The sequence below is a fragment of the Camelina sativa genome, chromosome 5 (genome assembly GCF_030686135.1).
Source record: "Camelina sativa cultivar CO46 ecotype springtype chromosome 5, ASM3068613v1".
NCBI lineage: Eukaryota > Viridiplantae > Streptophyta > Magnoliopsida > Brassicales > Brassicaceae > Camelina > Camelina sativa.
In genome coordinates, this window is record NC_141884.1 from 20,637,546 (window position 1) to 20,654,219 (window position 16,674).

General features: G+C 36.0%; 1 protein-coding gene and 1 long non-coding RNA gene across 3 annotated transcripts; one reads left to right on the forward strand and one right to left on the reverse strand.

Annotated features, from left to right (window-relative positions):
• Nucleotides 1–3,260: 3,260 nt before the first annotated feature.
• On the reverse strand, nucleotides 3,261–7,550 carry LOC147944091 (uncharacterized). The gene is made up of 4 exons (XM_087512461.1): nucleotides 6,809–7,550; nucleotides 5,162–5,747; nucleotides 4,771–5,096; nucleotides 3,261–3,337 (listed from the first exon to the last, which is right to left on the reverse strand). The coding sequence occupies exons 1-4, from the start codon at nucleotides 7,548–7,550 to the stop codon at nucleotides 3,261–3,263; spliced, it is 1,731 nt and encodes a 576-aa protein (XP_087368587.1).
• Nucleotides 7,551–15,373: 7,823 nt separating this feature from the next.
• On the forward strand, nucleotides 15,374–16,531 carry LOC104787063 (uncharacterized). 2 transcript variants are annotated; one of them, XR_767769.3, is made up of 4 exons: nucleotides 15,374–15,590; nucleotides 15,911–15,975; nucleotides 16,151–16,198; nucleotides 16,327–16,531. It is a non-coding gene; the product is annotated as an uncharacterized LOC104787063 (long non-coding RNA). The 2 variants fall into 2 exon arrangements; XR_015557240.1 differs by having other exon boundaries at nucleotides 15,412–15,590; nucleotides 16,138–16,198.
• Nucleotides 16,532–16,674: the final 143 nt, after the last annotated feature.

Genomic DNA, 16,674 nt, shown 5'->3' on the forward strand with positions numbered 1-16,674 from the left:
GATGAAATATATGGCTGCAAATGGATGCACAAAATTGAAAAAATTGGTTGAACAAAATTGGGCTGAATAATATTCAACTCATTCAGCCCAATTTTGTTCAACTCATTCATCTCCAAAATAGTGGTTGAACAAGTTGAAGATTTTTGCTGTAGGATTAGTTTATTTTTTCAACTTTTTGGGATGAACGGACTATATAGTTTTTTCCAACCTCTTCAACCTTTACAATGCAAATGGTGAAAATTGGTTGAATTATTTTTTTCAACCTGTTCAATCTATTCAACCGTGCAACCATTTGCATCCTATATGTTATGAATACTCATCTTGGACATTAAATGATAAAACTGATTTGGAAACAGAAGTTTGGTAAGAATCTCAGCCACTTGATCCTTTGTGTTAACGTGAAGCATCTTCAAAAGACCCTTATCCAGTTTCTCACATACAGTATGACAGTTAATCTCAATGTGCTTTGTCCTCTCATGCGGGTTCGTAGCAATGTAATAACAATGATGCTATTAGAGAAAAGAATCAGAACTGACCCTGTGTTAATCTTCAAATCAGAGAGCAAAATAGAAAGCCAGGCCATTTCACAAGAAGCCAAAGCTAAAGCTTTGTATTTTGTCTATGCAGAAGATCTTGAAATAGTAGGTTATTTCTTGGAGAAACATGTTGTTGATCTCCTACTGTCTGGACAAGAACCATAAGAAGCATCTGCAAACCCCCTTTAGAGTGAGATAAGAATCTGCAGAGTAGAAGAGACCTTGGCCAACAATCCCTTTGATGTATTGAAGAACCTGATAAACCGCAATGAGATGGGTAAAGCGTGGTGCTGATGAAAACTGACACAACTTGTTCACATCGAATGTGATATCTGGTCGAGTTATAGTCAAATAAATCAAACGCCCAACAAGACTTCGGTACATCTCCCTATCTTCAAGCAACTCTCTAGTCGTCTTCGAAAGAGTCAAGTTAGGAATCATGGGAGTAGAAACGGGTTTACAGGCCAACATACCAGTAGAAGAGAGCAGTTCCAATGCATATTTTTGTTGGCAGAGAGAAAAAGCCCCTCAGTATTCTGAGAAATCTCCAGTCCTAAGAAATACTTCAAAGGACCTAGTTCTCTCAGTTTGAAATAGGCTTTGAGAACATTTGTCAGTTGTGTAGCTGCTTCTTCTATTGTACTTTCAATCACAATGTCATCAACATAGACAAGGACTACCAGAAATTCACTCTCACCACATTTGACAAACAAAGTATGATCACCATGCCCTTTAATAATGAAACCAAGCTGTAAGAGACAACCAGAGAAGTTTAAGAACCATTGGTGAGATGCCTGCTTTAGACCATAAATCGATTTCTTGAGGCGATAAACAGTATTCTTAGGCAATACTGTAACTACTCTAGTTTCCATTTACTAAAAATGAATTTTCCATGCTCCTCATTTTCAGCTTTTGATTAGGTGAAAACCCAACTCTTCTGTTACTATGATTTAATCCAACACAACATGGGGTGTCAAGTGTCATAGTTCCTTTTAACTTTCCGTCGCTTAGGCATTATAACACACATCTTTCAAATAGTTCTCAAAGTTGAATAGAATACTCCAATTTCCAACAAAAGGTTTTTCCATTATCTCATTACCTTGACTTGTGAGAATAACCATTTCACCAACATACGACCTTGTCTAACAATGTTCAGAAGTGTACACATTAACCGTGACCATTACGGTTTTTGAACACGTAGTTACATGATCCACCAAGCTTCCGATGCGCTCACTCTGTAAAGTTGACATCCCTTTGAAGGTATCCCAATTATAAAAATTAACATAGTGTTTTCCTAACACTCTCTTAGGGTTCTCGTTCCTTTTAGGTTTCACACTTCCATGCATTTTTTATTTATCAAAGTAGTACCTTCCACGTAATCCTCTTTCGCCACATAATGTCTATTATGTATTAATCAAATACCAAATCTAAATAATGCCTCCTCATAGTCCTTTGTGATCTCCATTTCACTATCCTTAGTCGATTCCTACCACCTATTAAACTTCATATGTTGTAACTTAGCATTGTCCTCTTCTTCCATTCATTATTTCGTAGCATTCAATTTCCAAGCCCTTCTCCAAATGCCCAATATAAAAATTATCCACTTTTTTTTTTCCTTTTTCATCTCAACATCTTCCAGCCTGACTCATCTATCCAAGTTGCGTCCTTACTGTTATTCATTCATAGCAGTCCAACAATCTCCATTGTCACCACACTTTTTCCATTCAAGTTGAAACAACTTCAAATTATAAACAACATGCCCTCTGAAATGAAGCAATTTTTTTTAATCAACTTTAACATGCATACACATTCTCTATAGCAATCCATAATGTGAATTATTATGTGGTGTCCTCCCACACTGCTCTTTTCCACTTCCTCTGCTGCAATTCGCTTTTGTGCTCTCCAAGCACTAGAATAACCTTGCCTGGTGATCTTTATCCAAAATCTCATCTTTACATTTGTGGCACCATCTCCAAAAATGTCATTCAAAAATATTAACTTTGATATTTCATCAAATAACCATTTGACTTTTAGAAGCTAGTATCCCACACCTTCGTCCATTCAAACGTCATGTCCTTCCATGTGAGGCAAGTAATTGGTTTAACCATACTAGCAACTCTTTACCAACTTCTGGTTGCTACATACAACTACAAGACAAACTACGGACCTAGTAGTATTCTTTTCCCTTTGCCATTTGCTTAACAAGTTTATTTCATCCGAGTGTACTAACACTCAAACTTTTAATAAAACAAGCCTGAGAGATGAAGTCTCCCTCAGGACTGCCTCCCGGGTCAGAACCGGTTTGATATAATCTTGGGCTCTGATACCAAAATTGTAATACCCAAACTCGGTATCTGAAACTGGTCAGTGGGTTGACTTCATGGCCCGAACCAAAACACTTTTTAATTGCAAAACCATTAACTAACTATGCAAAAAAAACTTTTGGCTTAACCAACCTGCAAAAGAGAAAGGGATGAGCAATTGATAATTACTCAGTGAGAGAAAGCCTCAGGGCTCCCAAAGTCTCCACACTCAAATACGCTTAGACAAACACAAAGTCAAAACCTAAGACAAGCAGCATTCACTGTGTCCTAAATCTTATGACACACAAACATACACACACAACACACAAATGGAACTACGTCCCATGGTACCACGTGTCAAGACATGCCAATCCCGTGTATTACCGGATTCCTCATGCTTTCACACTTCTTCCTGCACATTTTACTCGTGCATCTGAATCCCTCGTGCCTCTTGCACTTCTTCCACGCACTTCACAACTCTTGGCTCGTCAGCCCATCCTGATTTACCCGCATTCCGTGCCCGTAGACCACCACACAACTACAAGGATCTCTCCTTGCATAACTCTCTGCGGCTCACCGCATCTACGTGCCCTTGGCACCTATCTCCTCACACACAAGCACTTATTTTACCACAACAAAACATGCATTCACGCAATCACGCCATCATCAATCAACACACATAAAATATCCATTTTAGTTCAATATCTAACTCTAAGATATTAATTCTCTTTCTTATACTTTATAAAAAATATATTTATATATACATATAAATATTAATACATTCAACAAACAAATGCGGTTACTAAGAGCATCCATAGTGGTGGTCTCTTTCCAAGTCTCTCACCAATATAAAAATAAAAAGTAATTAAAAGAAGTGAGAGAGAGGAGAATCGATTCTCATTTGAGAATCCATGAGAACCCTTGAGAAACTCCTCTATCACACATATTAACATTTTGTCGGTTTTGTTTTCTGTTTTATAAATTTTAATTTTAAATGACAAATAAACTATATTATAGATGTTAAATTAATATATTTGAGAGACTCATTGAGTCTCTACCACTGTAAATGCTCTCATAATATATGCAACTCGTAGGTATATTCAGCTTAACTTTAGCCTAAGCAACTATTCAAACACATCTGAATATGTTGAAGACACCAACTAATCCTCGCCTTAGCTACACAAATCAAATCCTCGGTTTAACACTTGCAACAATAAATTCTGCTTTAACAAGAATTATGGTCTTTTTATCTGCATTTACACTTGACGGGTCTGCTCCACAATGGCTCAACGTGACAGTTCAGCTCATGGTGGTTACTTCCTCATGGCTCGGTAATCAAAGGCAAAACAGAGCAACATATCAATGATTAGATCTAAAACAACTACAGAAATTTCCAGCCCAAGTTACAAAACAAATCTAGGGTTTTCTTACCCATAGCAGACATCTCCGGTGACACACGGTGGCTGATTGACCAATGGTGGTGATCAACGGTGACCAGCGAGAACCACAGGTCCGTACGGCACGTTTCTCCTCCACGAGACTCCATCACCACAACAACATCACGACTTCTTTTGCTTCTTTTACGAACGAATTGCATCAACAACAAGAGATTCAAGTTTCTACATGGTCGACTTCTCTCTTAGGGTTCACAAACTCTTCTCTCCTAGGGTTCACAAACCCTTTTCGTTTTATAAGTTATTGGGCTCTAAGAGCATCATTAGTGGTCGTTGTTCTGTGGTTGCTTTACCAAAATTTTGATGCATAAAAAATAGAAAATATTAAAAAGATAAAGAGAGAAGAGAAAGCGTTTTTCAGATTTCTGTAGAAAGAAACGATTCTTATACTTTTTTTTTGTCAACAAAAGAAATCAGCTCAAACGAGCCAATTTGTGGGAAAGTTGTTTACAAATAAAATAGGATGCGGATTTGAACGCGCTTGGCGTGCCAAAGAATCCGCTCGTACATTAGCATTTCTAGAAACCTGAACCAATGAAAAAGAAGAAAACTCCTTCGTGCCAATCTTGATATCGTCTAGGTATGTTGCAAAGGCTGGCCAATTCTGAGGCGAAGACACCATCTTCACCAAATCAGAGCAGTCCGTGAAGAAGAGTACCTCTCGGAAATCATGTCCAATCATGCATCGCATCGCCCAGGTGAAAGCTTCAACTTCAGCATGTAACAAAGATAGACTACGCCGGTAATTGGCTGTGCCAGAAATCAGGGGTGACCTTGAGAAGAAAAGCACACCCATCCTGCACCTGCAAAAACATCAGTGGCTTTCCAAGAGCCATCCACAAAACACCGATGTCTTGAAAACACAGACGGAAGGGGAACATCACATCCCCAAGGCCGAGAAGGCCGCATGCCAGAGGAGGAGGGAAGCTCGTCCGCCTCAGCCTCCACCTGTGCCTGCTGCCAAGTCTGCTCTTCACCTACCACCACCCGAACAACCTCATCAGGTCGTTCTACCTGATTCTCGAAAACCCGAACATTCCGTGCTTTCCAGATATACCACATTATCCAAGGAAATGCTGCCACCTGTGAACCCGGATTAGTAGAACCCAAAAAATGATCCACATTTGCATAAACAGACTTCGTAGGGAAGTGATGCGGCCCCACCGGAACGTGTGCTAAAGCCCAGGCCTGGCGAGCCGGTGGACACAATAAAATGGCATGATTTATATTCTCCACAGCTGCCCCACACCATGTAAATTCTACATCACAGTCGACTCCAAGTCGTCTCAAATTAGCTGAGGCCGAAATACAACCCAACACCACTTGCCACATAAAGTGCTGTAATTTTGGCGGACATGGAACCTTCCATACCTTAGCAAGAAGAGAAGTAATCGCTGGACCAGCCCCAAAATCTTGAAAAGTGTTCGGGACCGCTAAACGCTCCACCTCATAACCTGATTTAACCGTGTATTTTCCATGTTTAGTAAAATGCCATCCTAAGTAATCTTCCTTCGAACAATTGCTTAAAGGCAAAGCTTCTATCAAAGCGACGTCCACGGATCAAAATGCTCAATGAGCATATCCCTACGCCAAGTATTCGTGTGACGATTGATCGAATGAGTCAATCAAAGATCTGGATCCTGAAAAGGACCGTTACTTAAAGCTGGTCTCGGGAATTGAGCTGGAATCCAGGGATCATGCCATATAGAAATGGAGTCCCCAGAGCCAACCCTTTTAATAAGCCCTTTATTTACCAGAGAGCGAGCAGAAACAATGCTTCTCCATCCATAAGAAGGAGAGTATGACCGTATTGGTTCCAAAGGATTTGAATTCCTATAATACATACTCTTAAAAACCCTAGCAAACAATGAGTCTGGAAATTCTATTAACCGCCATAACTGATTAGCCAGGAACGCCGTATTAAAATCATCAACACTCCTAAAGCCCAATCCCCCGACTGCTTGCTACAGCAAAGCTTTTTCCAAGCTATCCAATGCATACCTCCAGCCTGACCATTTGAACTCCACCAAAAATTTGCCACAACACTCGTTAATTTGGATGTTATTGTTTTTGGTAACCGAAAACAGGACATCACAAAATTCGGTACAGCGGTCGCAACCGACTTAATCATCACTTCCTTCCCCCTTTTTGACAATAGTTTAGCCGACCAGCCAGTGGTCCGATTTTGCAACCAATCTCTAACAAATGAGAAAACCTACGTTTTGGACCCCCCCCCCCCCCCAAACTCTCTGGGAGTCCTAAATACGACCCCATTCCACCCAAATTGGTTATCCCGAGAACCCCCTACACCTCCACCTTAGTCACCTCGTCAACCTTATGACCGAACTGGATTGAAGATTTCTCAAAGTTCATTTGCTGTCCCGAGGGAGCCTCGTACTGCTTTAAAATATCCAAGATAACCCCACATTGACCCCTATCAACCTTGCAGAAAAAAGACTGTCATCCGCAAATAACAAATGTATAATTAACGGACACTTATTTGCGACCTTTATACCCGTAAGCCTCTTGTCTTCCTCTGCTTTCCGAATATTAGCAATCAGAACCTCCCTACATAAGATAAAAATGTGAGGAGACAGCGGATCACCCTGTCTTAACCCCCTCTCTGGGACTATCAAACCATTAGGATGACCATTAAGAAGTACTCTGTACTCAACCGAAGAGACACAAAACATCAGCCACAAAATCCATTTATCCGCAAAACCCATCTTCCATAATAAAGCTTTTACAAAACCCCACTCTACTCTATCATATGCCTTACTCATATCCGTCTTGATGGCCATAAACTTACCTTTACATGAATTATTAGTACGCAAACCATGGAACATCTCCTGAGCAATCAGGATATTGTCTGAGATCAAGCGACCGAGAACAAATGCTGATTGCGTCTCTGAGATCAGCCCAGGTAATAACCGCATAAGCCGTTGGCACAAAACCTTTGAAATGACCTTATATCCTACATTACACAAACTAATCGGATGCAACTCTGCCATCCGAGTCGGTTTTGCTACCTTGGGGATTAGACAGATATGTGTTCGATTCAAACCTTTATCAAAAACTCCCTCAGCAAAGAACTGATTTACCATTAAGACGAGATCCTCCTTAACAACCTTCTGTGCCTTCTGGAAAAACAACGCTGTCATCCCATCAGGGCCAGGACCTTTGTCTGGGTGCATCATGAATAACGCCTTCCTGAACTCTGCCTCCGTGGCTGGGGCCATTAACCGTGAATTATCCATGTCTGTGATGACAGTTTTAGGCTATTTTAAAACATCCTCAAAATTTCCTGGAGAAATCGTAGCAAACAATTCTTCAAAATACGATACTGCCATAGCACAAATCTCCTGATCCTCGGTAGACCAAACTCCCTGTTTATTAAACATGCCCACAATCCGGTTTCGGGCCCAACGTTGCTTAGTTTGTGCCTGAAAATATTTGGTATTCTTATGACCCACCCGCATCCAGCGATTCCTACTCTTTTGGTACCAATGGATCTCTTCATCCCGACAAGCATCGCACAAGCGGGCATTGAGATCCGAAATGACCTCCGGACCCGTACTATCATCAGACTGAGCCACCTCCAACTGTCGCTTAAGATCCTCAATCAAAACCCTCCCATAAGGAGCCTGCTGTTTCCGCCACCGAGATATCGCTCGTTGACAATGAACAATTTTATCCACAAAACCACCTGAGCTCTGCTCCTGCCCGTTCCTCCAACCAGACGAGATCGCATCCATTAAACCCTCCTTACCCACCCACCGGCGATCAAACATGAAACCACGACGTCCCCGCGGTCTCTTCGCACACGACGTCCCTGCGGTCTCTTATACTGTTTATACATTAATAGATTTGATGAGAGTAAGACACAGAGGTGTTTAGGAAGAATTAATATTAGACTCTCATAATTATAATATTACATCTTATGTTATCTTATATACATAAGAGATTTCCTAAACTAGGATAATGTAAATGTAAATAATATATTTAGATAAATGTAAATATTCCTAAACTATATCTTCTAGATTCTTCTCAATCTTCATAATTTACATATTCTTGGTTTGTAATCTCGACCGTCGATCTTGGTCGATCTCCAGTTCACCATATCCCAATACCCTCCGGCAAGCTCATGCGTGGTAACACGAGTGAGATTGGACAAGTCTTCAAAATAACGGCTTTATACCCGGCCGTCGGGTCATCATCGACATTTATACCCGGTCGTAGGGTCAAAGCAGCTACAATACCCAGCCGTTAGGTCATCGACGTTTATACCCGGTCGTAGGGTCATCAACGACGTTTATACTTGGCCGTAGAGTCAATCTAGCTCCATCGATTTAAAATCACAAGTTTGGATCGTTCTTCGAACTTCTTGTTCATGAAAAAACTTGTGTAGTCATGGTCGAATTCAAATTCATCACCGCCGGATCAGCATCGTATCCGTCAAAGTCATCGTCGTGGCTCAATCTTTTTCGTAGTAAAATAAAGAAAACCACATGACCATAGGTAGAGTAGCACAAACACGTGCTATTATGCCCAAATCTCTTATACAAGAGACAAAATATCATTCTTTTTTTTTTTTTTTACTTGGCCAACAGGCCGAACACCACCGTACGTCTTGGGTGATATTCATAGTCACCACCACCAGCCAAGTCATGGCCACACAAGACAACACACTCACGTGTGTGTGAAGCCCAAATTCCAGAACTATATATATATATATATATATATATTTTTTTTTTTGTAGTCGATGGAGTTTGGATAAATCTCATTACCAACTCAAAATTAGAACAAAAAGAAAGAAAGACTCCAACGTTAAAAAAAGAAGCGATGGAGGAAGGTCAAAATAAAAGAAAAGACGAAACAGATTTTTTTTTTCTTTTCTTTGCGAAAGCTAACGTAACGGAACCATAAACCACATCAAGGATCTTGGTTCTGATACCATAATAGATTTGATGAGAGTAAGACACAGAAATGTTTAGGAAGAATTAATATTAGACTCTCATAATTATAATATTACATCTTATGTTATCTTATATACATAAGAGATTTCGTAAACTAGGATAATGTAAATGTAAATAATATATTTAGATAAATGTAAATATTCCTAAACTACATCTTCTAGATTTTTTTCAATCTTTATAATTTACATATTCTTGGTTTGTAATCTCGACCGTCGATTTTGGTCGATCTCCAGTTCACCATACCCCAATATACATCTATCCACTTATTATTGGTTTACACTTATTTCAATTAAAATGCTTATATTTTTATTTTTTTGAGCAACGCTCATGACTTCCACCGTTGATGATGGTCTAATGGACTGTAATTTTCAAAATGGCCCACAACTGAGTTTGGAGATGTTACAGAATTCAGCGAGGAAGAATCTGTTTTGGAGATCAAGAAATGCTTATGACAGTTTCTTCAGATTCCAACATCTTCCTTAACTCTCTCTGTCTCTTGTTGTGAACTCCTCGACGGTCTCGACATGGAAGATTATCTGATCATCTCTGACGGCACCAGAATCGACCTCACCATAACTCCCTTTTTCACGGCACCTTCGTTTCTTATCCCGCCGCTAAAAAAATCCACGTCACAGTCAAGTTCCCGTCAAAACAGTTCACCGTCGAAGTAGACAGAACAGAAACGGTAACCGCAACGTGTATATTCGACACTTATATTAATTAAATAAATTTCTCAATTTATTTGGACGATATCAAAAACGATAATGAGGAGTTCTCTTCGTTTTTTCTTTCTCTTATTTCTCCTAGTGCAAATATCAACGTGTGTATTTGGACGATAAAAACAAACAAACACATTTTAGTGATATTTGGACGATATCAACGTGTTTATAACGATAATTTCCATAACCGCAAACAAACACATTTTAGTGATACTCATCTACTAGTTAACAAAAATGTGTTTGTTTCTAAAAAAAAAATTAAGAATTAATTACAGTGGTGAATCCGTGAATAGATGGACCCTATAACTTTAAGATGTTACAATCTATTTGTTGAATCACTAAGAAAGTCATTGGGTATCTAACCGTGTTATTTAGAAACTTGTCAATGTAATTGTAATGTTTTATACAGTATAAACCTTTTATTTAGGTAGATAATATTTTTTGCTGGCTAGTGATATAGACAATAATATTATTTAGTTTTTTTTTCATCTGATAGAATCAAAAACTTTGAAAAGCGTACAATGTAAAGAAAAAAAAATGAAAACAAAAAAATACACTCATAAAACACATCGACCCTCACTTGATACTGAGGTCCAAAAGACCCTCGTCACCCTCCAAGTGTTAAGGCCTAAAAACCTTCCCCCCCTCGGCACACCTATAGCAGCCACCAGGCATCTTATTCTCTGATCCTGCCGCTTGACCACCTTATTAATCGAGATCGTGTCTTACTTGATCATGCAGTCAAGAGAGTCCCCCAACTGATAAGTATGATTGAACAGTTGAACTCTTCCTTCCCGCATGACACTTTTAGCAATAACCGTTGCCACCTTATTTTCTCAAGCAGCAACTAACCGTTGCCACCTTATTCGCTGAAGCAGCAACTTGGTGACATTCCCAATAGGTGAAGCCTGATAAAAGAGTCTGAATGTCGCGCAGCACAAACCCGTATCTTGCATGCCACTCCCGGTGATTGTTTATTGCTTTAACAGCTGCAGCATTATCCAACGCCACTTCAACCCGAGTCACATGTAACAATTGTAACGCCTCCAGCGCCCACATAGAACAACGTAATGTCGCTAACACATGCGATTCGTTAGGCTATAAGGCATTCCTAGCATGATATAATATTTGGCGCTGATCATCTCTTGCAACCCACGCTCCAGCAACCAATGATATTATTTAGTTAATTAACAAAAATTGTTTCTAAGAAGAAAAAGAAAACTAATTATAGCACCACTGTCATCCTATATCCTATAAAGCACAAGTCACATATACAATCAAGTTAAGCCACATCAGATTATTTTTTAATTAAAAAAAAACAAACTCATTAATAAAAAAAAAACACACACGACCATAATCACGATAGTGGAAAACCAAAATTTAAAAAAAAAAATCAGCCTCCTAAACAAATTAACTTTTACTTTTCCACATAAAATAAATAAGGGTGAATTACTCAAATGTTACTCATTTTAGGTAATATTACCAGAATCTACAAAAAACTTTTTTATTACTAGAATGTTTCGAGTATTTTGAAATACCCAGCGTACCTCTGTTTTATGTTACCGGAAAAAACGTAATTACAAAAATGTCATTGCCACATCAGACGCCACGTCAGAAATCGCTGACGTGTAACCATAACTCAGCCGTAACGCATTACAGAGTATGTTGCAGCTGAGTTATAGGTATGTTGTGACTGAGTTATCGGAAAAACATTTGAGTAAGAGCGGACGACTGACTTATGAAAATCTGGCTGAGTTATGCTCATAAGTCAGCCAAGCGTTACGGCTGACTTATTAAATCTGGCTGAGTTATGCGCATAACTCAGCCGTCCTTATGGCTGAGTTTTCACCAGATGATTGAGTTGTCAAAATATTGGCTGAGTTATCAATACGACACGGCTGAGTTGTCAAAATTTTGGCTGAGTTATCACTACGACAGGCTGAATTACTATTTTCCGACTGGCTGAGTTATAAAAAATGGCTGACTTATGAGATGTTGTTACGGCTGAGTTATGGTAAAAAAACTATAACTCAGCCGTCATAGGCTGACTTATCAACAACTCAGCCGTTTGACAGCTGACTTATTAGCAAAAGATTAATTACTAGAATGTTATTCAGTTACGGCTGACTTATCAAACGATACGGCTGAGTTACATATTTTCAGTTGATGAAGCGGCTGAGTTTGGCAGCAATTTTTTTTGCTTTTTAATTACTGTAATGTTTTTCATGTTGTGGCTAAGTTACATTGTTAACTAAACTTCTTTGTTACATTCCAAATTAAAAAATTAACTACATGCATGCCATAATATTTAAAATCTTATTATATTTAGGTCTATGTCTATTTTCATTTCAAATGATAATAAAAAATAATAATTTAGGAGAAATAAAATAACTAATTAAAAAAGTTATTAAATAAAAGAAAAACAGTAAAAATTATTTTTCTTGATATATGAATTAAATAAAAACGAAAAAAATATTTTTTTTTATTATATAACTGAAATTTCGTTTTTTTAATTAAAAAAAAATAGATAACTCAACTTACCACATCTTTAACTCATGAAAATTTCCATGATGTTGAATAATCTTTTGAGTTAACAATTTTACAAAAGATATACCTCAAACTTGTACATCAACCATAACACATGATTATTCAAACTCAACTTCAAAAAAATTAGTTTTGTTAGTGATTGGTAACATTTTTGAATAAAATTTAGGTCTATGTCTATTTTCATTTCAAATGATAATAAAAGTAATAATTTAGGAGAAATAAAATAACTAATTTAAAAAGTTATTAAATAAAAGAAAACAGTAAAAATTATTTTTCTTGATATATAAATTAAATAAAAACGAAAAAATAATTTTTTGTATTATATAACTGAATTTTCATTTTTTTAATTAAAAAAAATAGATAATTCAACTTACCACATCTTTAACTCATGAAAATTTCTATGATGTTGAATAATCTTTTGAGTTAACAATTTTACAAAGGATATAACTCAAACTTGTACATCAACCATAACACATGATTATTCAAACTCAACTTCAAAAAAATTAGTTTTGTTAGTGATTGGTAACATTTTTGAATAAAATTTAGGTCTATGTCTATTTTCATTTCAAATGATAATAAAAATAATAATTTAGGAGAAATAAAATAACTAATTAAAAAAGTTATTAAATAAAAAAAAAACAGTAAAAATTATTTTTCTTGATATGTAAATTAAATAAATACGAAAAAATAAATTTTTTTGTATTATATAACTGAATTTTTGTTTTTTTAATTAACTATAACTAACTATAACTCAGCTGTCACATGACCTTTCGTTTTCACGTAAATATTATAACTCAGCCGTAAAGTCATATATATCATCCATTTACTTTCAGATTGTTTCTTGTGATAACTCAGCCATAACTCACTATAACTCAGCCGTCACATGACTTTTCGTTTTCCCGTAATGATTATAACTCAGCCGTCACATGACCTTTCGTTTTCCCGCAATGATTATAACTCAGCCGTAAAGCGATATTTTGGCGTGAAACCATCAGTTAACCTAATAATAGACATATTTCCATTCTAAATTTAAATTTTGAGTTCTAATAATTTTAATATTCAATTGTTGGAGAAATACTTTTTAAAAAATAAAATTTTAAATTCGAATAATAATTATTTAATTATTTGCAATAATATCTTGTGAAAAAAATCTCACTTTATGAATTTATTATGCGTGTGGATTTGAGTAGGCACAGAATTAGTGATTTTTCGCGCTCCCCTAACAACACTTTTTGTAATATCGAGAGACGTTTTAATACTTTTAGAAAAATAAAATTCTAAAATCGAATAATAATTATTTAATTATTTGCAATAATATCTTGTGATAAAAATCTCACTTTATGAATTTATTATACGTGTGGATTTGAGCAGGCACAGAATTAGTGATTTTTCGCGCTTCCCTAACAACACTTTTTGTGACATCGAGAGACGTATTAATACTTATTAGAAATCTGACAGAACAAAAGACCCAAGAAAGAAAGAAGAATACGTTTTCATATTATTTTTCCCCTAAACGATAACTCAGCCATAACTTTACCATAACTCAGCCAAACCTCAAATTAGAATGACTAAATAACCGACCAAACCAAACCGGAAACTATTTTTTCTATTATTTTTGGTTAATTACGGTTATATTCGGCTTGCTATCGGTTATATTAAGTTAATCCACCTAATTTGGATAACATTTGGATTATTTATGGTTATATATTCATCTAACCGACCCATAACCGGAAATAACTGAAAAGTAATTTCAAAATATTTTAAATTTTCAAATGGTTATCATATTAGTATATCCAAATTACCACCTTAAACCAAACACAATATAACTAAAACCAAACTGTTATATTAAAATCCATAATATTGGAAATATAAACCCTAAACCTCAAACCCTAACCCTAACCCCTAAATGTCATGATTTGAATGTTTTACACATTTTGATCAGACTGTGTAAAAATTAATCTTTGTCTATAATTATTACTTTTTATTGTTTATAATGATTGTAATATTCATTTTTTCATTCTATATTTTAATTTTGAGTTATAATAATTCTAATTTACAAATATTTCATAAGTCAGTCGTTTATGTCGATAACTTAGCCATATCAATCAATTGTTTGAGAAACACTTTTATTAAAAAAAAAATTTAAAATTCAAATTCAAATTTTGATTTTTTTTTTTGACAATTCAAATTTTGAATTACTTTTAAATAAAAATTCGCTAAAATCTCATTTATTACGCGTGTGGTTCTTAACAATAAACATAATTATTATTTGCGTCTCTCCAACAACACTTTTTGTATTTTCGAAAAAATATTTAATAAATTAAATACAAAGATTTTTTGTCTGCTTCCTCTTTCTTCTTCTCTTCCTTTTTCTCTTCCGCGGCAGGTTTCTTCTCTGTTGATTTCTCTTCCGCCGGAGGCTTCTTCTCACCGCCTGAAGAAGGAGGTGCTACAGTAGAAACGAGTTCGACTGGCCTCTTGATTTTGTCGGCAACTTTATCTCGAACTGCCACTGGATCTACGTTTCCGACCACCGTCAATTTGTTACCCTTATAATCAGTCTCCACATCTTTTACACCTAAAAAAATTAGAAACAGAGAGAATTTGCGGTTAGGGTTATATAAATTCGAAAATAAAAATAAAAAATTGAGGAAATTGATTAGTTATAGTTTAATTATACCTTTGAAAAACTAAATCCAAGGGGTAAATCGAAAAATCGAAAAACTAAATCCAAGGGGTAAATTGTAATTACACCTAGGACACTAAACATTTGAGTCATTTTTAAAAGATTTATAGATATGAGTAATAAACCAACTATTGGATAACATTTAAGTAATTCTTTCAATAAATATTTACAAAATTCATCTACTTTAACTGTTTTGCCCACGATCTCTCCTCTTCCTCCATGATATATACTGATGAGAGTCAACAAAGTCTCACTAACTCTCTATTTTCTTAATCCTCCATTAAAAACCCAAAAAATTCACAACGAGAACGGAGAAAACGAAGGAGAAGAGATCTACAGAAACCGAAGGAAAAAACTGTTGGGAAAAAGGTACATAAATTACGATCCAGATATTATGTTCTGATTATATTTAAGGTTTCATCAATCTCATTCGCATGTCTCTTCTTCCGTTTGCAATTTAAATTATATTTTTGTATTCCTCAGTTATGGTTTAATCTGTTCATCATCGTTTTATCAATTGCATATCTCATCAAATTCTCTTACAATTTACAATAATCTCTGTTTTTGACTTTCTCAATTCTGGTTTTGTTTCTTCATCATTGTTTTTCATGCTCATCAAATTTTGTATTTCACATTTTCTTTCTCAGTCTCATAATTATGAGTTATGAATTTTATGTTTGGATTTGCAGGTTCATATTCCATTCTGAAGTCATGTCGCTCGATTATTACATTTGTCTCCTGCACAGTTCAATAGGTGAAAGTTTCTTCATGTCAAATTAAAAGTAGTCATTTACGGAGATAGCAAATAAAGATGTCAAATGAACTCAGTGTGTCTCTTACTATTTGCATTTTTCTTAATTTACGCTTTCAGTAGATGACTCTTCTTAAAGACCATTTACTCTAACACAACAACTAGATATGATATGCAGATCCTTTGTTGCAGCACAAAACATCTTAGTAGAAGAGCAAATATAAAGGTAAATTTGTCACTTTTTTCTTTCTTAGGTGTTCATACTCAATAGAACCATGTTTACTAGCATTATATTGTTAATCATAGGAAAGATTTTAATAATTACTAATGAAATACTGCAATTGCTCAATACAGGAAGGACTAATAAAAGATTATTCACGCATGATAAAAAGGGCCGAAGAGATGATTGCGGAACAGTCAGAGTTGGCTATGATTTCTACCTTCCCAAGCAAGAACGGCAAGATTGTTTTGGTATAATATGATTATGAATTTTTGTGGTACTTTGATATGTATACTTTGGAAAATTAATCAAATAAAGTTACAACGCTATTTTGAATAAGTTAATGAACGTTTAAACATTTTTAGCTTTGTTAAATCGTACAAGCACAAATTTGATTTTCAATTACAATTATATAGTCTTTAAATCTATTACAGATCGATTACATGTAATACATTTTGGACCCGTACGTAGTACGGGCTTTA

Coding starts and splice junctions, on each gene's coding strand:
- LOC147944091 (XM_087512461.1), bottom strand. CDS start 7,550: ATGGATAATTCACGGTTAATGGCCCCAGCCACGGAGGCAGAGTTCAGG. Junction 5,748..6,808: donor GGAAGACAAGAGGCTTACGG/GTATAAAGGTCG, acceptor CGGTTAAATCAG/GTTATGAGGTGGAGCGTTTA. Junction 3,338..4,770: donor TTCTTTGGCACGCCAAGCGC/GTTCAAATCCGC, acceptor CGGGTAAATCAG/GATGGGCTGACGAGCCAAGA.